Source organism: Archocentrus centrarchus, chromosome 8 (assembly GCF_007364275.1).
Source record: "Archocentrus centrarchus isolate MPI-CPG fArcCen1 chromosome 8, fArcCen1, whole genome shotgun sequence".
NCBI lineage: Eukaryota > Metazoa > Chordata > Actinopteri > Cichliformes > Cichlidae > Archocentrus > Archocentrus centrarchus.
Genome location: NC_044353.1, coordinates 24,330,096 through 24,350,996, shown reverse-complemented (window position 1 = coordinate 24,350,996; position 20,901 = coordinate 24,330,096). Strand labels below are relative to the sequence as shown.

Below are 20,901 nucleotides of genomic sequence, written 5' to 3'. Positions count from 1 at the left end.
ATGTAACCTGCACCAAGTGGCCAATGCCATTACACTACCAACATTCATGCTTTTTGTAGTGCTTTATTGTTAATTGCCTTGTGGTCATGTTCCGGTGTTTATGGTGCCAGCCACAATAGAAACAAATAAAATAGTGGACTCTTTCCCTCCTGGGTTCCCACTCTTTGTACATTCTCTCAAGTACTTTTTGATAGCTCCAGGAATTTGCTGATATCTGTGAGTCCATATATTAATGCTGTGATTATTAATCCTTATATTGAAACAATATAAGCTGATAGACACTGCAGTGAAAAAGTAGCCAGAAATGCAGAGAAAGAATCAATAGTACTGAGCAGGCCAATCACCAGCCGACATATCTAAGGCGTAAATTTAACAGAGAGGCATAAACCTCCAGTTAGGAGAACAGGCTACATTTGCTCTGTTATAAATTGTCCTGCAACACATAGCCCGTTTGTAGTCTCTTAAAATTTGTTTCCTTATACGTGATTATGGATCCTGCTTCAGTGTTGAATCAGGTTCAGGATATTCATGCCAATTTTATTTGCTTTTCATTGTAGGAGCATCTTGGGCAGATCTCATGTAACACAGCCGTCATAGAAAAATCATTGCATTGCGGTAACGGGGGAGAAAAATAGGATGGCATCGTCCACCCTTGAGGAATAAGCAGCTTCTTATTACAGAGCTTCACAGCTAGAGGGGGAGGCCCGGAATAAAACAGTGCAATAAAATTGTGGTTCTGTGCCACCGAAATTACTCATCTGCACTAGAAAACAAAGTCTAAAATATCACATAACACATAACAGATTATACTGTATCTTGAGTGTGTGTGTGTGTGGTGTGTGTGTGGATAAACAATATTCATGTGTTTTCTTCAGCATACTCTCCCATCACTTGAACTCACAAGAATGGCATCAGAGGTCACTAACACACATTGCAGTGACCATTTAAGAGCAAGGCCACTCTGGAAAAACAAACTCTTCAATGATTTGTTTGTGGAATGAAAAATGAAGTTAGATCAGAATTGCCTTTGGAAGCCAGCGCATAATCGTAGCTTAAGTAGCTTCTGAAATCAGAGTTTTTCTTGGGAACATAGATTTGTTAGGGAATGAAGTGGACTGACATTTATACAATGCTTTTCCCGTCTTACTGGCCACTTAAAATGCTTTATGCCTTTTCACATATTCATATACTATTTATGTGAAGTACTTTATCGTCTTTGCATTCACACATATGACCAATTTAGAATCGCCAATTTGACCTACCATGCATGTCTACTGGACTGAACATTGGAGGAAGCTGGTGGAAACTGATGCCGGCATGGAGAGAGCATGCAAACTCCACACAGAAAGACCCAGAGACCAGAAGACTCAAACCCAGGACCTTCTCACTGTGAGGCAATAGCGCTTTGACAGAAGATGAAGCAGGAAAAAAATAGTTACATGAGTCTCCTGGGTCTCGCTAATAATGACAATAACTTTCTGACATTGATTACAGGGTTATGTTTCACATTAAATGCATGATGAGAGCATCCAAAATGGTCCAAAGAATGAGTCAGTTCTCTTAATTTCATGTTCACTCCTCTTCCTTTATTTATAATAACATGAACCCAACAAGAACTGCAACACAACTACGTAGAGAGACTGAAGGTACCTTGAAATTAATAATAGAGTTGATTGTCTCCTCAGCACAAGCCTGCATCATGAATCAAAGTGACTTAATGGCTACAACTGCAAACTCATTCACTCAATTCTAAATGAATTATTAGGAAGTGAAACCATCTGGCCAATGGGAAACAGATGGATGTAATGATGTAATGAGTGTAATAACCATCGGGCTAAAACGATTGTTGATAACGGCCAATAGTGAAATTTTTGGTGCGCAAAAAATACTCCTAACTGGAAATCAACTCAAAAAAATATATAATTTTTTCATGTAAATGGAAAGCATCGACTGTCTAGACTAGAGAGATTAGACTTTTACGTTCTTAGCAACATTTAAGGACTTTGAAATCAGCATTCCCTTAGAAGAAAAAAATCTAACAACTAAGAACTTGCATTTTAGATGGGAGCTCTTAGCTAAATTGTTTTCATTTAGTATTCTAGGGGTTAAGGGTGCAAATGAAAACGTAGCAGGGAAGACCTTCTGGAGTGGACAGTAGCAGATGGATGAATCTCCTTCACCTCAGCCTTTTTGTAAAGTGATTAAAATTGAAGTTTTAGACAGGCTAACCTCGCCGTTTCAGTGTGAGTGCTCAACTGAGTTCCTGCTCTGCATTACCAGGATAACAAAGATATGGAAATTTTGAGAGAAATTTAGAGAGCCCACAGCTAGATATCCACTGTGGTCCAAAACAGGTGTGCAACGCATTCCTAAAAGCTTTTGTTTTGTTTCTGTGGCCAGCAGACTTACGAAATGTGAACTCTTTGTGGACAACATGACATTCAGGAAGATGTTTATCCACATTCCTAAAAAGCTCCTCCAGCTACTCTCCCATATTTTTTGTCGTCTTGTTGTTTTGTTGTATTGTTGTATTTAATCCCCATAGTGGGCTGTCATAAAATGCTGTGCCTGCCCTCTACCAGTTCTGTTTATCAGCTCTATTTGTCCCCGTCCCACGCTGTTTGACATGCATATTTTCTTGATCCCACAAGTGACATTATTAATCCAGAGCACTTTGGTCCACTCCTCCCCAGCATACAGTGGCCTCTTCAGACACATCACTTGAGCGCAGCACAGCCAGAGCACCGTGTCTCTGCAGCTTCACCTTGACATGAGCTCCTCTGGGATCTCACCAAGCCTTCCTGGATCCACTGAGACACACGTAACTTCCCACAATTAGTCTAATTCCCTTCTATCTCATTTCCTGTTGGTGTGTTTTTGGCTATGGAAGGCATCTGACCACAAGTGAAGATGTTTTTGGATGAGCCACAGCATTTATGCTCTTCTTTGTCCCCTCTTTTAATTTTTTTTTTTTTTAATACATTACTTCCTTTAGTTTGATGTATCACATTTTTGAATAAATCATCTCACTCGAGTTAGAGTTGCCGGAAATTTAGGAAACTAGCACTGCAAATTTGTGGATTTTTTTTTTCAAAGAAAACATCAAGGAATCATCACTCGTTTAAAAATATACTCATACAAGCTTTCACATCCCAAAGGACACACTATGTGTTCTTGTCATTGTTACTCAGTGCAGCAAAAAAATTCCTTCACACACACAGACACACACACAAACACTCCTGCTGTTTCTCATAAGGATGTGCCAACTCAAAATTCCTGTTTTGATCAACGTTGTGCTGGTTGCCAGTAAATGTTTTGGCCCCCCTCCAAGTGAGTTTTGCCCCCCCCCCCCCCCCCCCCCCCCCCCCCCCCCCCCATCCAAGTGAGTTTCCTCAGCATAAGCAATATTGATTATTACCACGTTTAAAAGTTGTTCCCTCTGGTGTTTGGGTTGCAATTTGAGTCCTCTGTGACACAGAGTGACCTAGTGAGGGTTAACACCAGCAGCACTGTGTTCCCTCCTCCTGACGTTGACTGAGCGCTCACACATACTTACGCACGCTTTCTCCACTGAGGCCAGCAGAGAGACGGAGAGAGAGCGAGCCAGCTGTCGTTCTCTCAGCGCTGGCTCTTTTCTCCCTCTCCCTGCCTCCCTTGTTCTCTACTACTGGCCTCATCACCACATGGGACTCCAGACCTGGCCACCAAGCAAACCATCACTTTCCCCTATGGCATGCCTTGACGTGGAGACCCCTTCCATCTGCAGGGGTAAATTCAAATCAGGTGCTGCTTCTTTTTTTTCTTCTAACCTGCAAGCATGTCTTTGTTTTATTGTTGTAATTTAAAACTTTTGTCAACCCACCCTCTTCCACTGCTGCGGGGGGTGGGGGGTGTGTGTGTGTGTGTGATGTACATGCAGCCATAACAGGAAATGACTGTAAAGCTCATCATCCTGATTCATTTCGACAATCATTTCTATTGATTTCTGATTAATTTGCTAAATTAAAACTAATTATCTGTCACTTTAAATTGCCTATGTTCATATCGGCACTCTGTTGGAACACTGCTATAATTTAATGCATCATATAAGCATGACTTCATTCTTGTCACGTGCATACACAATGAACTAATTTTAAACAAAGTGCAATAGTTGGATATGCTGCTAATCAAGATTCTCATCATTATTTGCATGTTTTTATCTTCCTGGTTTGCATTCATCAGCAGAAAATTCCTTTGAGCCATGGACTCAGGCAATAAAACACAATATACCTGTCTTGTTACTGATTTATAGGCTATGGGTTTGGGACTGTGAGGAAAAAAAAAATAAAAACTTTGCCAATACCCAAAGTTTATAGGGCATCTAAGGCACATGGTTTGCATGCAATGTTTTAATATTGTGAGAAGATAATCACACTCAAACGAAAACAGTGTATTAGACTAGAACAATTCCATCCTATTTAAAAAAAATTTTAAAAAACGAAATAGAAAATATTCACTACCTGACTAAGTAAACCTCTTTCTAAACAGACTCAGATCACTCTGCCAACACAGAGCTAGCTGACCAAATCCCAACAAAACAAATGCAGGTTTGGCATTTAGCCAGCATCTGTTTTGTTTTGCATGCAGCTCCTTTACTAAGTAAATACAGCAAGCTAATGAAGAGGAACTTGAAGTTTGGTGTTTTGGTGTTAGGTGAAAGCTGTTTAAACTGTCATTACATCACCCACCGATAGGTGGCGGGGGGTTATGGTTTTGGTCGCGTTGGTCTGTCTGTTAGCCGGATACATCCGAAAATTATGAACTGATTTTGATGAAAGTTTCTGGACTTGTTGGGGGTGATACAAAGAACTATTGATTACATTTTGGTAGCGTAGTATCGGCACATGTAAAATTTTGGGTGGGCGAGATATGCACGCTAAGTGCCCTTCTAGTTGAAAATGAGTTCAGCTGCTGTTTTGTCTGGTGATCATCTTTGGGTTTCAGGATATGTCCATAGATCTGCACAGCTTTCTAAAACTTACTGTAGCTTCTGCTTCACATCACATTTCCCCTTTATAAAATAATAAATATATAAATACATCTCGAAGAACTGCTTTCCTGCTTTCTTTACAGCCACTGTGTAAAACCTTCAAAACCTTTTTTAATAACTTTTCAAAACTAGAACCCTTTCAAATGTGGTATAGGGTCTAAAAATGCTCTTCACTTCCACATAAGGAAGCAGTGTTTTTAAGGTTTCATATCAATTTGAATCTGGCTGCTTTTACTTTAAAACACATGAAGTCAAGCATTCCTAATTAAACAGCAGCACTTTCCCTTCCTTACGTTCTCAGTTATTACGCAACACTATCATTTCACTTTCAGAGACAAAGCCGTGTCATGAGTTCCCTGCTCTACATGTGCAATATTGTTTATGTTGTCCAGACGTTTGCATGTAGTAATTTCTTTTTTCTGATGGTTGAAGTCAGCCTGTAAGTTTATCGGCCCTACATGAAGACAGTAGAAGAACATCTAAACGACACTTTTGATAAAATCAGTTTTATCTGTATATTCAGGGTGTAAACCATCACTGATTGTAAATGCCTTTTTTTTAAATGGGACTAAAGTGTTTGGAGAATTTTGTATTTATAACTGCAAAATCAACATAACCCAGTATCAGTCTGTTTCTAAACTAAATTCAGCCACACCAGTTTTTATTTGTTCTGTTTCAGAGGTCTGATGGGAGACCTCCAGGGATGATTTGCTGAGAACAACATGGGTCTGAGATTAGAGATTACATCAGTAGACAAGGATTTGCGCCGAGCCCCCTCTCTGTGTTTCTCCACAACCTCTGTTTACGCTTTGCTGGTGAGCAGGAGAGCGGAGCCAGTTTGCATCATGGAGAAGGTTAGCCAGGGTTCAGGTTCAACACAAGATGACATAAAGTGATGAGGAGGACCTGGGCATGAGTTGTACCCCCCATACTGATGCTCAAATTGAAAACTGCATTCTTTGCCAGAGCTGGAAGGCAGCTTTTGATATTATTGACATGTAGTATTTATTCTTTTCTTGCTTGTGGCACCCCAGTGGCATTTTCTTTCTTATGATCTGTCTCTGGCTGACTATGACCCCCCCCCCCCCGGGCCTGGGTTTGTAATAGAAAACACAGCAGGCAGAGCAGGCACACTTTGTTCTCTATCCCACAGTTGATGGGCTGCTATGAGAGTGAACTCGGCCTTGCAAACCCTTTGCCTCAGCTCTTGTCACTCCACGTTCCCTTGCCCACTAGTAGAGGCCCACGAACATCCCCTCATCTCTGCATATGACTGCAGATCCCACCCCCTTAACTACCCCCAAATTTCATGGTTCCCAGGCCTTGTTCTCACAGCTGCCCAGTTTATTTTTGCTAGAGTGAGTCACAGAGGCCCGTTCAGACGCAGCGCCTTTCCCAGGAGAGTTGAGCAGGTCTGCCTTGTATTTGTGTGTGTTTGTGTGTGAGTGGGAGCTGTTTCCCCCAGTGCCCCTGAGTAGCTCTAGCTAAGTTGACTTCACTTTGCTACAAGGGTGACAAAAAAGGCCTCACGTACCTCACACCGCCACCTCATTCCTCACCATCACCCATCGCTTTCTCTTCAAACTTTTTTTTTTTTTTTGTCTGCACTGAGCTGTGGTATTCTACCGAAATAACATGTCCACGCTCACATGTTTATAAATGTTTAAACAACATTTTACTACAGTTTATATTTTTGGGAAAATAAAACCAAAGATCATCCAAGTGCTATGTGTAGGGCTCGCATGCAAGACTCAACAATTTCTGTTGGAAGATAGTCGTGTCTTTGATGTTCCACAGTAACAGAACTGGTCTCTGCTTATCCATCCAAAGCAAGATTACTTTTTAAAAACAATTTATTAAACAGGCACAACTTGCTTGGCTCTCTGTGGTGTCATGGCCAGCTCATGTTCTGCTCATTGTTGTGACTGCAGGCCTGACATTAATCCCCCCTTTTATCTGTTTGTATTCTTCTCTGTAGTTACTTTATTTCCTCAGTGCATTTACAACCCACACAGATATTGCCTCTCATTGGGAAGGCTCTCAGCCAATCGCGCTGTTTGCGTGTTGTAAAATCTGTGGTACTCCTCACAACCCCTGAGCTAAAACCATACAGGAAGAGTACAGAATGTCTGTGGTGGCGAACGGGGTTTACAGTTGAGCCTTTTGGGCAGTGTATTGATTGAGAAATAATAAGTGCCTTGTTTTATTTGAAGTCTTGCAGGTTTCACAGTTCAAAGCCAAAATGGATTGTTTTTAGGTGACTCAGTGAAGTTGGTTCTGAATGGTAAAAGTTTAACTCTGACCTCTGTGTCTCTGCTTTCTTGTAGTCCTGCAGCTCTGTCTGCAGCAGCGCAGAACTCGAGAGCAACTTGTGGAGCAAGGTATTATGCCGCGTGAGTATTTTTACCACAGCTTCAACTACAAGACAAGAAAGAACATCACCAATATGTCCAAAATCCAAGGAGCCTTTTTTTTTTTTTTCATCTATAAACAGCAGTAAACTTGAGATAAAATCTGGTCTATATTGCTAATGCCTCACACATTTTCATGGCTTTTATTTTAGTGTATTTATAAAACATTTAGGGTTAACAAAAATATTCTTTTATTCTCCCCACTTTAACATCTGTATGTTTATACAAAATAAAATATGATGCACTGTTAGACATTAAACTGCCAAACAGTTAATAACAGTTGTTAACATTTGCACCACGTTGACCTTACATCTTTGCTTTACTCTAAACCCTCTCATAGCAATTACTTCCCCAGCACAAAACAGCAGACAGGCCCCATTAGCAAACAGCTGGTGAACATAGAGGAACACTAAAAACACTAAAAAATACTTAAAAAAAAAAAAATTCATGTACTTTTATTTTATTAAATAATTTGATAAATGAATTCCAGCTTTAGCGCCAGAGAACAGCCAACTCTTGTTTGCCTCAAAAGGAGTCAGCTGAGGGAGGGGGTGAGGGTGGGCTTCTAATCAGGATACTGTAGAGATTTTCTGGGCATGCACATCTGGAAGGAGACCCAGGCGTAAGTCTAGAATGTTCTGGAGAACATACCTGGGAGTTCCTCCCCAAGGTGTCCTAGAAAGCATTTGTGCAGAGAAGGATGTCTGCAATTCACTGCTTATCCTGCAGCCTCAGCAACCATTGAATAAGTTGAAGAGACTGTATGGAGAGATGGATGGATTTAAACAGGACCCCTTAGTTTGAAATAATAATACAAGTAATCCATGTGAGCCAAATGCTCAGACTTCAGACTGCTCTAAACACTACTTTTCACACAGTTTATTTCTAATCTTTGCTCTGTATGATGTCAACGAGATGGGATATCGCTGGAATGGCACACAGGTGTGAGTAGAGAAGTTCCACCCACCTACTGCTCAAACATTCAGTTTGTTGGGGTCAGCCAGTCTGAAAACAGTTGGCATGAGGGGAGGAGGCCTTGAAGAGAGGGGAGATAAAATGACTTGTTTCAAACAGTGGATAAACTGAGGGGCTGTAGCAAAGTCCAGTATAGGATAAATAAGGATTATTTTGACCTGTGAATGATGCAAAGCTATTCTACTAGAGTCCAAGAATAGTCAAGAGGTTTGACTTAAGGCGATACATCAGACTGCTTTATGTCAGAGGCTGAAATTGCTTCACTGTACTCAAAAACATAGTGAAAAATGGTTGAAATATGTAACAGATAAATAACACACTGTTGTCAAACCTGAAAGGACTTGCTCCTCTTAAATACTATCCACATCCATCCTTTAATGTGGTAAATGTGTGGTAATGTGATAAAGTGGAGCAGACTCAATCCCTGTTTTACCTCCCTCTGGTGAACATTTTGTTCAGGAACACAGTCAATAAAAGATGAGCTGAAACTGTGACAGAATCCCGCTGATAACTGGAAAGACAGAGAAAAAGATGAACCTCTTCCTCTTTATCCGCTTCTGTCCTGAGAAGCCGCCCGTGGTCAGGTTTTCAGCTCCTCTCTGGCTCCACACAGCCTCATGAGTCAGCGGCTGGGCCTTCAGTGGAGGTCAGTCGCCCCCCACTCTGCGGGCTGGCCGAGCATAGCCTGCACACAAGCCTCCCAGGCCATTCTCCTCTACAATAATCTGCTGCTCCTACACTTAGAAGCTTATGATTGGTATGCAGTGAGGGTTTTGGTCATGAGCAGGAATGTTTGCTTTGCTCCTCTGACACACTCTTTAGAGCGCCCCCCCAGGCAGTGTGTCCTTAAACCAAACAATATTCGTCATAGCAGAGGTGACTCGCCGGTGAGCCAGACCTCACCTAAAGCACGATGAGTGTATTCTGAGAGATCAAAGATTAGGAGAGAATAATCTCTTTGTATGAGTCGGTAGAGCTGACACTTCCTGCTGGACTCCCGTGAGCTGCTGCTTATTAAGGTCACACTAATGCAGACCAAAAAAGACAAAAATAATAAATAATGGCACGAAATGGATCACCCTGCAGTGAGAAAAAGTTGGTTGTTATATTCAGGAATTTAAGTGCAATAAAAATGCTGAAATGAAGCTCATCACAGGCTTTGTGAAAAACAATGCAACAGCGACACTTTTCATCTCCATCCTTTTCTTCTTTAGGCCTACTTGCACTGTTTTCAAGTGTATGGTGTATTGTAATATTGTGTATTCATACTGTATGTAGTGTTTTAGGCAAAAAGAAATATGTGTTGTCCATAATTTCAAACTCTGTATGTCAGTGTACAGTACACATTTGTGTTTTTGAGAACACTGCTTGATAACTTTAAAAGGCTTTTTAATGAGGGCCAGTAAAAAGAGTATATGTAGTAGAAATACTGTGCATTCCTGCAGTGTTATAATTATGTTGTTACACCATCATTTCTGTTGTGGAGTTCACGCTTATCACTAAGAGGCTTGCTACATAAACATTCTGTTATAATATCAAAAGCAGACAAGGGGAAAGAAAATGCAAGAAGACGTCAGTCTTAAATTGAAGGAACAGTGTTTTTGTGTGAATATTTTTCTTAATATTAACCAATAAAATGTATTGATTTCTCTTATTGCAGCCCTAAAAACACCTGCTGCCTTTCATGAGCAGATTCGCAGCCTGGAGAGAGCCAAAGTAAGACAGCAACTAATACCATTTAGCCTTCAGACAGTCATGATTGTGTACCCAGTGTATAAACAAAACTCTTTCTGTGTGTGTGTGTTTAAACAGACTGGGAACTTCTTGAAGCACAAACTCTGCAGCCGACCTAGGCGTTCTGAACTGGTCCGTATGCACATACTACAAGGTAATTATCTGTCAGTGATGAGATAAAAGAGGTGATTACCTGTTTGTTTAACAAAGTTATAACCATACGAATGGCTTTTGTGAGGTCTGGCTCAGCCTGCTGTGAGTCACTATGATAAAGCGGTTTGAGAGAGTGACAAATGCTGGCCAAATCACAGATGAAGATCCTCCTTGTGTTTATCAGAGACTCAGGCAGAGCCCTCCCTGCAGGCCACACAGATGAAACTGAAGCGGGCCAGACTGGCTGATGATCTCAATGAGAAGATCGCCCAGAGGCCTGGACCCATGGAACTGGTGGAGAAGAACATCCTGCCTGTGGAAACTGATGTTGAGGAGGTTAACAATGGTAGCTACTTATCATTATCATTATTATTATATTATTCTAAAAAAGTTGCTCTCTTTCCATCATTTTTATTCAGCCTTGAAATAAGTAATAACCAGTGCTTGCTTATTTTTGACGCTGGCCCCGCAGGTGGTAGCAAGGCAGATCACTCCAAGACACCTGACACCTCAGACGTGTACAGCTTTGAGGACAGCAGCGATGCGTTATCACCACAACTTCCTGCAAGCCAACACTCTCCCAGCTCCACCTCAGCTTCACCGCGGGAGTCTGAAGGGACTGAGACTGCTCTTACCTTGTCCAATTTTAAAACTCACATGCAGGTACAACACCTGCAGCCAATGCACTGCCAGTGTCAGCAGACCAAAAAAAAAAAAAAAAGCCTGACAAGAAGCATTGATAATCGAATATTAGAAAATATCTTTCCACATTATTTTATCCTTTTTTACTTAATTTGGCACATACAGCATATTAACTGTATATAATGTATTAATCATAATCCATGCTCATTTTTCAAGTGTTTATCAACCTGTTTTGGATCACATTTTTGGATGGGATGATGGTTAACAGGTGTTGCAGCTTTGCTGCTCTTACTGAGGATATCATGTGATTTCTCTGTTTTTACTTTTCTTAGCGCTCCCCACCACCCAGCTCGCAGCCTGCATCTGATTTAAACAGCCCTGTACCCACCAGTGAGCAACAGAGCAACCTACAAGCAGCTCAGCCTCAACCTGCCACTACTGTTGTCCCCTGTGTTACACCAGGGTCAGTTCTAGTGAAGGTGAGTTTTTGTTTGTTTGTTTGTTTTGTCATTTCAATGTGTTCTTAAAGCTCAAGTTAGATTAGTGACGTTTTATTTTTATTATTAATCTGAGGTACTAATTCATCATCTATGATAAGTAACCCTAACTAATAATGCTATCAAATAAAAAAATTGTGATTTTTGGCTTTTGAAAAATAGTTTCCAAAATCTTGGCAATCAGAAATTGAAAAGAACTATCTATATTCCCCCCAAAACACAATCTCTTTATTTGTATCCATTTGTATGGTTATTTGTCATTGTCATCATGTAGCTCATGTGCCGCTGTTACAGTTTTGGCCTCTGGCTCTGTTTTCCTGACTTATTTTCTCCATCTGTGTGTTTTGTTTATTTTGTTTGCTTCCTTTGGAAATGTGATGAGAGACACAATGTCAGAGGCTGTTTTTTTCTCATACTGAAAGTTACATCAGTTTTGGCACAGACAAAAAAGTCAGCATTTAGCTGGAGACTAACACAGGTCAAAGAGCAGGGGTTAAAGTTATTTAACCCATCCAGAGGGTGAAGTCTGAGCCACAGTTTGTCTATATTTAGGGTCAAATGACATGCTGGCCCTCCTCATCCTGGCTAAGTTGTGAATCAAAGGATGGGAGTGAAACTATAACTTGTCCATTTATCATAATGCAGTTATCCTCTGAGAATAAGCAAAAGTCTCCCTCGCTTTGAACACGATAGGGGAGTGAGTCTGACAAACTGGAGGGTGAGTGCTTGTTTAAGCCAGCCTCAGTTTGATTTCATTGCTCAAACCTGCCTCTCTTGTGCCAAGCCATTTTCATGAGTACTACATCCTGTAATTGCAGGTGGTAAAACAATAAGTGTCACATTCCCGCTACCCGTTTCCTCATCCTGCTGTTCTCATCGGGTGTCAGAGCAATGTTAATGTTAAAGCTATAAAAATACAATATCAGTTCCAAAACTTGCAGTGTTGGTACTGGCAGTGCAAACTGTATTCCCTGATAAAGTTGACTGGACTGAGATCAGTCTTGGGGATAGAATATCCTCCAGATGGTCCTCTCCCGTCTTATGTACCTCTTTTCTGTGTTGTGCTCTGCAGCAAAGCTTGGCTAAGCCTCCTGCCGAAAAAAGCCGCGGCAAAAAGAGCAAAGAGCTCAAGCCACGAGTAAAAAAGTTGAAGTACCATCAGTATATTCCCCCAGATCAGAAGCAAGAGCTTAATGAAGTGCCAATGGACTCTGCTTACGCCCGCCTCCTGCAGCAACAGCAGCAGTTCCTGCAGCTCCAGATCCTAAGCCAACAGAAGCAGCAACGGCAGCAATACAACTACCAGGCCTCTAAGCTCAAGTATGGCTCCATTAAGCTTCACTTAATCACAGTCAGGACTTTTTTTTATCCTTATTACAATTATTTCAACAAACCCAATAAAAGGTTCACACCTTGTTATGTAAAATGTAATAACTGTCTCCACCATTTAATGACAGCTGCTTTGTGTCTCAATTACTTTGCATTTCCTGCTCACAGCTTCCTACACAGAAGGTGCTCATTATGAAAAATGGATGAAAAAAAATCCCCTCTCTCATCTGTACTCCCTTTTCTTGTCATCTTTTTACAGCAGACCAACAACTGAGGTACAAACCAGCTGCTCCAGTGTTGCTTTGAGTGGAAATGCTGCGTCTGCTCCTTTGCAGCTCCACCACATGAACCGCAAGCCGGATCATTTACCAGCTAATCTGGACGAGATGAAGGTGACACACTGCAGCTTGCACAGCCTGATTGTATCAACCACATGACTGCTGCAGAAGTGAACAACCTAAGTGTTTTTGAGTTGTTTTATAGTCTGTTATCTTTACAGGTTGCGGAGCTGAAAATGGAACTAAAATGCAGATCTTTGCCTGTTTCTGGGACCAAGACAGAGCTGATAGAGAGGCTAAGGATGTATCAGGAGAACTCTAACATCCAGAATGTTGCTCCCATCGAGGCAGCAGTCTCACAATCAGAAAATCCAAAGTTAACGCCGCCCGTGTCCCCTATTGCTTCCAAAGTGTCCAAACTGGGCATAGAAGATAGTTGTATGGCCGACAGTCCGACAAAACTGCTTTCAGATACTCCAACCCATTCTGCTCCCTGCATGAGCTCCCCACAGAGAGCACCACATGAGGAGTGTCCCACTGAGTCCCACGAGCAGGACTCTGAAAAGGACAAACGTCTACATGAAAAGGAGCGTCAGATTGAGGAACTAATGAGGAAGCTGGAGCAGGAGCAGAGGCTGGTGGAGGAACTGAAGATGCAACTGGAGGTAGAGAAAAGGAGTCAGCAGGGAGACTCGCCATCTCAACTAAGTCCTCTGCTTCCCATAAAGGTCAAAGAGGAACGCAGGACTCCATCAAACTGCACAGTGTCCTGCAGTTCTCCTGGCCTGCCAGTGTTGGTCAAACAGGAGGAGTGTACAAATCAGAGCCACATAACCAGTCCAAATCAATTCATCCTCGGTCACCAGACCATCAAACAGCCTGAATCCCGTCAGCCTTTGCAGGTCGGAGCTCAGATCCTCCTGCCCGCATCCCTTCCTGCCTCAGCAGCCACTATCCAGCTCCCTACCAAAGGCATCACATTACACACAGGCCTCATCCAGGCCTCTGGACAGGTGCCACTGAAAACAGAGGCCTCAGCAGCAATACATCAGCAATGCGGCACTCAAACCCAGCCACTGGCAAGGGTAAGAAAAAAAAACTACACTGCTTCTACAGACTGCCTCAATCTGTCTCCCTCTTCATCATCACTGCCAGCTGGGATTTTGTGCTTAGGTTTATTCTCCTTGTACAAACTGGAAATGTACGTATGTGTATGTATGTGTGCCTGAAATCATAAATCCAGTTTTGTTCGGCTTAAACACAAGATAGCATCATGAATATTGTGCTTTGTTTTCAGCAGCACTGCCTAATAAATCACATAACACGTTTAACAGTTAGTTATGCGCTACTATGAGCAATGCGTCTTCCTTGATGCTATGGTAATAACGGGCCTCTGCACATCAAAAGAAGGCCTGTGGAAACATGGGTCACTGGAGCAGGTGCTGAGTGAGAGCTGACCGTGGTGCCCTCACCGCTCACTGTCGTTCCTCTGCTCCGAGCCTGACATCAAGACAGAATTAGTAATAGAACCCGTGGGTTTCCACAATACTCGTGCAGCTGCACCGCTGCTTTAACCAAACTCTCAGAGAGAAAGATTGATGCCTCTGTGCTGACCTCTCTAATTTTCTGTGCAGACATGGAGGATTGATACCACAACACAAAACTTACTCAATACATTCCCAGTGAGTGGATGCACTGCAGGAGCTTCCTCAGGCCAGCCTGTTTCCAAAGGACCAACAAATAAGGTGGAGGTGATCCCTAAGTTTCTTCTGCTCATGTTTTCTTTAGAATTCATGCTATGGAAGTGTTCATCCCTCATTTACTTACATCCTTATTTTGCATTTTTGTATCTGATGTTGTTTTATTCCTGTTAAACAGCCTCCCTGTTCCAGCCAGTCCCCAAAAAGTTCGATCTTGCGGCAGCAAAAATTCACAAACCATGTGTCAAAGTGCAAAGACCCACCCCGCTATGAGGATGCAGTTAAACAAACACGAAGCATGTTAACAGCTGCTCAGGTAAGAATCTAATACGTAAATATTTCTAAATCGTTTCATTCAGACATTTAACGGTTTCATTTCTCTGCAGGGTCCCACTCCAGCTAGCCAGCAGATGGATGACCTGTTTGACGTGTTGCTCGAGAGTGGTGGTGAGAACATTGGGTGTACTTTGGTAATTTTGACGCCCTAATGACAATCTAAATCTCATCATATTCTGCACTTTTCCCCCCCAGAGATCTCCCCCTACATTACACAGGATCCTCCCAGCTTGGATAAGCCTCTTGTGGTGACAGCTAGTGTTACCACCCTTCCCATCAACACAGCTTTATCCCGCCCTCCACCCTTAGTCCAGGTAGCCAAGCCTCCTGCCTGCATGACCTCTGACTGCCAGCTGGATACCCTCCTGGAAGGCACACTCCTCCCTGACACTCAACCACAAAAACTGAAGCTAATGGAGGAGCTGCATTCACCTGGGGATACCATGGAAGTGGATTTTAATGACAGCAACCCCCCATCTGCTCTGAACATGGACAACATGGATTGGCTTGATCTCACTCTCTCTGTGCCAACAGAGGAGGGTCAACCTTTGGATGTGTCAGTGCCAGTAAGCGTCTTCTCATCTGACTTCCTGGACTCTAATGAACTGCACTTGAACTGGGACTGAGTGCTGTCAACATGGATTCTTTTTTTTTTTTTTTTACACTGTGAGAGAAGACTGCTTTTGTTTCCATGAGACAATAAGAGCTGTTTGGACGCTTTAGCAGCTCTGTTCTGCTTTTCAGACGATAAATCAGCTCTGTAATAATCTAATCATGCAGCATCACTTCAGAAGTTGGTGAATTGCTTCCTTTGAGGTCTCGAAATCCTCCGGTTGCATTGGGAGACCGATAAAATTAGAGTGATACTGGCAGTTTGAGCTTAAAGTGGAAGTAGCTTTTAAGATTTCCATCTCAAGTCCAGCCGCTGATTTGTTATCAGTCTGTTCTCATGTTACTGATTCCTCTTAGTCCTCCGATCTCAGTGAATGCAGAGCTTTGCAGTCAGACTGGTGTGAGCAGAACAAGCAGGTAAATGTCCCAAATCCTGGCTACAGCGCTAAAGGGCAAGCAGCAACCGTAGCTGCGGGCCGTTGTATAGTTTACTCCACCCTGTCTTGGAATGATTATCACTATCAAAACAGATTGCCAGCACACAACCGCTGCACAGTCCTTGTGTGTATGTGAACTGTGAAGTATAACTCAGATGTTTAATTTGAACTGGGAGTGTGAATATGATTAAATTAGAAAAGCTGCTCTAACTAAACCAGGCTGAGTATTTATTACCAAAAACATAAAATAAAACAAAACAAGTTTTCCTTTCTTTCCACTTTTGCACTTTGCAAATCAGATCAAAGAGTGAAGACAAATCTGTTAATTATCTCACTGTACATCTGTACACCATTTCCAAAAACACACAAGACAAATGTGAACTTTAAAAAAGGGAGAGAGATGGAGGAAGAGAGAGAGATGGTGATGGGCAATGGACTGATTCCTCAAGGCTGAAGATGTTTAATTTTTTATTTTGGTCATTTGTTAAGTACACAGCATGCAAACACTACCAAAAAAATAAATATAACAGTAGTATGATCCAGTCCATCAATACTCAAATAACCATCAGCATTAAAAGTCAGGTTGTACTTCAGTGACATCTGCTGGCCACATCTGATTTGAGTCCGCTTCATACAAACAAAGGGAAGATGTTCTGTATTTTGGTTTCTGTTGCTAAGGCTGATAGAAACTATTATATCCTGGCAGTGCAACATGTGTAATGATGTTTAATTTTGTTAAATTATTAAGGATTCACGGTCTCCTTCTGAAATGCTGCAGAGTTGTTATGAAAACTGCTTAAATTATGTTTCTTTTTTTTTTTTCCTCTTTTTCCTTTCTCCTCCTTAGTGCCTCATTTGACTATCCAAGTGTCTTCCCTTTAAAAGGGGTTATGTGCTGGAAAGACAACTGTTTAGTCTTTACTACACTAGTATAACTCAACATAGAAAATGTTACATTTGTACGTTTTACACATAATGTATTTATGTTGGCTTTTTATACAAATATTAACAGTTGTTTTTGTAAATACAGAGATTCTTTGGGATTTTAGAATCTGGCTATGAGCTTTAGCAATTTTACTGCTTGTCATTAAACATTTACAAGGAAAATCCATAGTTTTGTAGTTTTATTGTTTAAAGAAACCTGAACATATTTGTTTTTTGTTTGTTTGTTTGAAAGAAATATACATTTTATCACACAGATATGCCCAAAAATGCAATATACTGCACATTTACATAAAGGTAGACATAACCTGTCTCTTCTGACAGGCTTCTCTAAAGTCAAATTAATAGCAGCTGAAGTCTGAGATCTCAAACATCACCCCTCTGATATTCAGTGTAACCTGTTAACAAATAAACTCTGCAGGAGAGCTGTGCAGCTGTGATGTTACATCACTATTCGGTGGATATCCAGTTTCTTCTCCGCCTTTCCCTGCTTTCACCTGCTTTTGTCTCAGAGCTTTTTAATGGTTTGGATTGACGTTCGACACTTAGGACATCTGTGCGTGACGGACTTGAACTTATCGATGCAAAAGGGGATGAGGCAACAACCAGCTGCACAGCTGCAAAACAAGGAACAGGAAGAAACTAAAATGACAACTAGCTCGAAAGCTATTTGACTGCAGCTGTAGCACGAGTTAGACAAACAGAAGCAGACTCAGCAAAGCCTGATTATGCAAATATTTCAATGGTCAACTTTGAGAGTTTCATACCCTATTAAAGCAGCCGTGATGCACACTAGCCATGTCACACTGCTGACAGAGGTATAGGTTTCTGTGGTGACAAACTGCCGACACTCTGGGCACTGCGTCCTGCATGGAGTTGTTGGGAGTTTTTTCAGGTCCAGAATTACTGTAGGGGCTGTGAAGGGAAGAGATGCACAATTTTAGGAGCTAATAATCTCATCAAAAATGTTTTTTTTTTAACATTCATAGAAATAAAAAGAAAACAATCTATCTCATCTGAAACTTGTTAAATAGGTTTCCACAAAAAAGCAAAAAAAGTTTTGAAGGTACACAAATCAGTAGCATCAAGTGGTATTTGATCCACACCATCTGACCTTATGTGGACCCAAGCCAGTTCTCACCACAAGTGTGGGTTTTATGAGGAGCTTTCCACTCTTGTGTTTTGCTACTCCAGAACAAAATTTCAAAAGCGGTTCACCTGGGATGGTAGGCGGAGGCTCAACATAGACGACATTAGAGGAGCCAGAAGGAGGATGTACATTCTCTTCGGGGGTGAAATGGACCTCTAACAAAGAAGAACAAATGTGGTCACAAGTCTAATGTGTGGTAGATTTGCTGTAACAAATCAGGACTCACCTTTCTTGTGCTCTTTGTCCGCTTCTTTTTTGATGCTGTTGAGCATGTTATCGTAGCTTTTCTGGAGTTCGGCCTGTTTCTGATGCAGTTCTTCCAGTTTTTCATCAATGCTGTCAATTTCCTTCCGATTAGAGTCTGCTTCCTCTGATTAAAACAGTAGCCATACAGGGATATTATATATACACACACACACACACACAGTAGTATAAAAAAATTTGGGCACCCCGATAATTTTCATGATTTTCCTTTATAAATCATTGGTTGTTCAGATCAGCAATTTCAGTTAAATATATCAATAGCAGACGAACACAGTGATATTTGAGAAGTGAAATGAAGTTTATAGGATTTACAGAAAGTGTGCAATAATTATTTAAACAAAATTAGACAGGTGCATAAGTTTGGGCACCCCAACAGAATAATGACATCAATATTTAGTAGATCCTCCTTTTGCAGAAATAACAGCCTCTAAATGCTTCCAATGAGAGTCTGGATTCTGGTTGAAGGTATTTTGGACCATTCTTCTTTCCAAAACATCTCCAGTTCAGTCAGGTTTGATGGTTTCTGAGCATGAACAGTCTGCTTTAAATCCCACCACAGATTTTCAATCATATTCAGGTCTGAGGACTGAGATGGCCGTTCCAGAACGTTGTACTTGTTCCTCTGCATGAATGCCTCAGTAGATGTTGAGCAGTGTTTTGGGTCTTGTTGAAGTATCCAGCCCCGGTGCAACTTCAACTTTGTCACTGACTCTTGAACATTGTTCTCAACAATCTGCTGATATTGACTGGAATCCATGTGACACTCAACTTTAACAAGATTCCCAGTACCTGCACTGGCCACACAGCCCCACAGCATGATGGAAACACCACCAAATTTTACTGTGGGTAGCAAGTGTTTGTATTTGAATGCTATGTTCTTTTTTCCGCCATGCATACTGCCCCTTGTTATCCAAATAACTCAATTTTAGTTTCATCAGTCTACAGCACCTTATTCCAAAATGAAGCTGGCTTGTCCAAATGTGCTTTAGCAGACCTCAACTGACTCTGTTTGTGGGGTGTGTGCAGAAAAGGCTTCTTCTGCATTACTTTCCCATACAGCCTCTCCTTGTGCAAAGTGCGCTGCATAGTTGAACGATGCACAGTGACACCGTCTGCAGCAAGATGATGTTGTAGATCTTTGGAGCTGCTCTGTGGGTTGACTATGACTGTTCTCACCATCCTTCGTCTCTGCCTCTCTGAGATTTTTCTTGGCCTGCCACTTCGGGCCTTAACTAGAACTGTGCCTGTGGTCCTCCATTTCCTCACTATGTTCCTCACAGTGGAAACTGAAAGCTGAAATCTCTGAGAGAGCTTTTTGGATCCTTCCCCTAAACCATGATGTTAAACAATCTTTGTCGTCAGGTCATTTGAGAGTTGTTTTGAGGCTCCCGTGTTGCTACTCTTCAGAGAAGATGCAAAGAGGAGAAACACTCGCAATTGGCCACCCTAACCCTTTCTCATAATTGGATTCACCTGTGTATGTAGGTCAAGGGTCAATGAGCTTACAAAACAAATTTTGTGTTCCAGTAATTGGTCCTAAAGGTATTCAAATCAATAAAATGACAGGGGTGCCCAAACTTCTGCACCTGCCTAATTTTGTTTAAATAATTATTACACGCTTTCTGTAAATCTCTGTGTGTGTGTGTGTGTGTGTGTGTGTGTGTGTGTGTGTGTGTGTGTGTGTGTGTGTGTGTGTGTGTGTGTGTGTGTGTGTGTGTGTGTGTGTGTGTGTGCGCGCGTGTGTGTATGACAACTTTTTCTAATTTATTGTGCAAAAGACTGAAGATTGCTTTCACAGGAGTTGCTTTCATGCTCTTTCACGTCACCTGTTTGTCCAGAATCAACGCGATTCCTTAACTCTTGAAATACGAGCAGGATCTTTTTCCTCTCCTCAAGTTGTTCCTTTTTGAGCGAGTTATATTTAATCTCTTTGGCTATCGCCTTGATGTCACTGTCTGGTGAAGTCATGGCGACTGCTGGAAAGACATAAGAAGGTAAATAAAGCATGATCATTTTCAATGCCAGATATTTTGGAACATGTATTTACTGTGTGTTTATGCTGGTTAGGCTGCATAAAAAGTCTTAATGTAGGTCACTTATATATTACTGCTATCTACAGAGTTGTGGATGAGCAGCCTTTTCTATGCCCCAAATTCTTAATGGGATAATTGCATAAGAAAGCGTATGCATTTATCTTGTCTTTAAGTTGTAGCAGGTAGAAAATAGAAAAAGATATAAAACTCCCCCTGCAGTTCCCCCGATCTCTGTTCTGAGTCTGCATGCAGGCTTTATTATGCTCTAAAATTAACTTGGTGAAAGTCCTCTGCCCCACCACAATCTAGTATTTCTCCATAAGTGAACTTTTTTGCCAGTCATTGCCTTATACTGCTTACACGATCTGTTCAGACCTCC

The 20,901-nt window shown here is 41.6% G+C and overlaps 2 protein-coding genes across 4 annotated transcripts; one reads left to right on the top strand and one right to left on the bottom strand.

The window, feature by feature from the left end:
• Positions 1 to 3,595: 3,595 nt before the first annotated feature.
• mrtfbb (myocardin related transcription factor Bb) lies at positions 3,596 to 17,232 on the top strand. Of its 3 annotated transcripts, none has more exons than XM_030736741.1 (14): positions 3,596 to 3,768; positions 7,357 to 7,422; positions 10,076 to 10,131; positions 10,228 to 10,303; positions 10,487 to 10,648; positions 10,775 to 10,965; positions 11,277 to 11,423; positions 12,514 to 12,761; positions 13,030 to 13,162; positions 13,270 to 14,133; positions 14,683 to 14,799; positions 14,927 to 15,064; positions 15,135 to 15,195; positions 15,280 to 17,232. In XM_030736741.1, the coding sequence occupies exons 1-14, from the start codon at positions 3,684 to 3,686 to the stop codon at positions 15,708 to 15,710; spliced, it is 2,775 nt and encodes a 924-aa protein (XP_030592601.1). In that variant the 5' UTR covers positions 3,596 to 3,683; the 3' UTR covers positions 15,711 to 17,232. The 3 variants fall into 3 exon arrangements, with proteins under 3 accessions (XP_030592601.1, XP_030592600.1, XP_030592599.1); XM_030736740.1 differs by having other exon boundaries at positions 3,596 to 3,783; positions 14,683 to 14,793; XM_030736739.1 differs by having other exon boundaries at positions 3,596 to 3,783.
• Positions 17,233 to 17,583: 351 nt separating this feature from the next.
• LOC115785182 (lipopolysaccharide-induced tumor necrosis factor-alpha factor homolog) lies at positions 17,584 to 20,457 on the bottom strand. Its single transcript, XM_030736675.1, has 5 exons — positions 20,316 to 20,457; positions 18,452 to 18,595; positions 18,294 to 18,380; positions 17,843 to 17,990; positions 17,584 to 17,692 (listed from the first exon to the last, which is right to left on the bottom strand). The coding sequence occupies exons 1-5, from the start codon at positions 20,455 to 20,457 to the stop codon at positions 17,584 to 17,586; spliced, it is 630 nt and encodes a 209-aa protein (XP_030592535.1).
• Positions 20,458 to 20,901: the final 444 nt, after the last annotated feature.

Coding starts and splice junctions, on each gene's coding strand:
- mrtfbb (XM_030736739.1), top strand. CDS start 3,684: ATGGGACTCCAGACCTGGCCACCAAGCAAACCATCACTTTCCCCTATG. Junction 3,784..7,356: donor CAGGGGTAAATTCAAATCAG/GTGCTGCTTCTT, acceptor GCTTTCTTGTAG/TCCTGCAGCTCTGTCTGCAG. Junction 10,966..11,276: donor ATTTTAAAACTCACATGCAG/GTACAACACCTG, acceptor TACTTTTCTTAG/CGCTCCCCACCACCCAGCTC.
- LOC115785182 (XM_030736675.1), bottom strand. CDS start 20,457: ATGACTTCACCAGACAGTGACATCAAGGCGATAGCCAAAGAGATTAAA. Junction 18,381..18,451: donor GGACAAAGAGCACAAGAAAG/GTGAGTCCTGAT, acceptor CTTCTTTGTTAG/AGGTCCATTTCACCCCCGAA. Junction 17,693..17,842: donor ATCACGGCTGCTTTAATAGG/GTATGAAACTCT, acceptor CTTGTTTTGCAG/CTGTGCAGCTGGTTGTTGCC.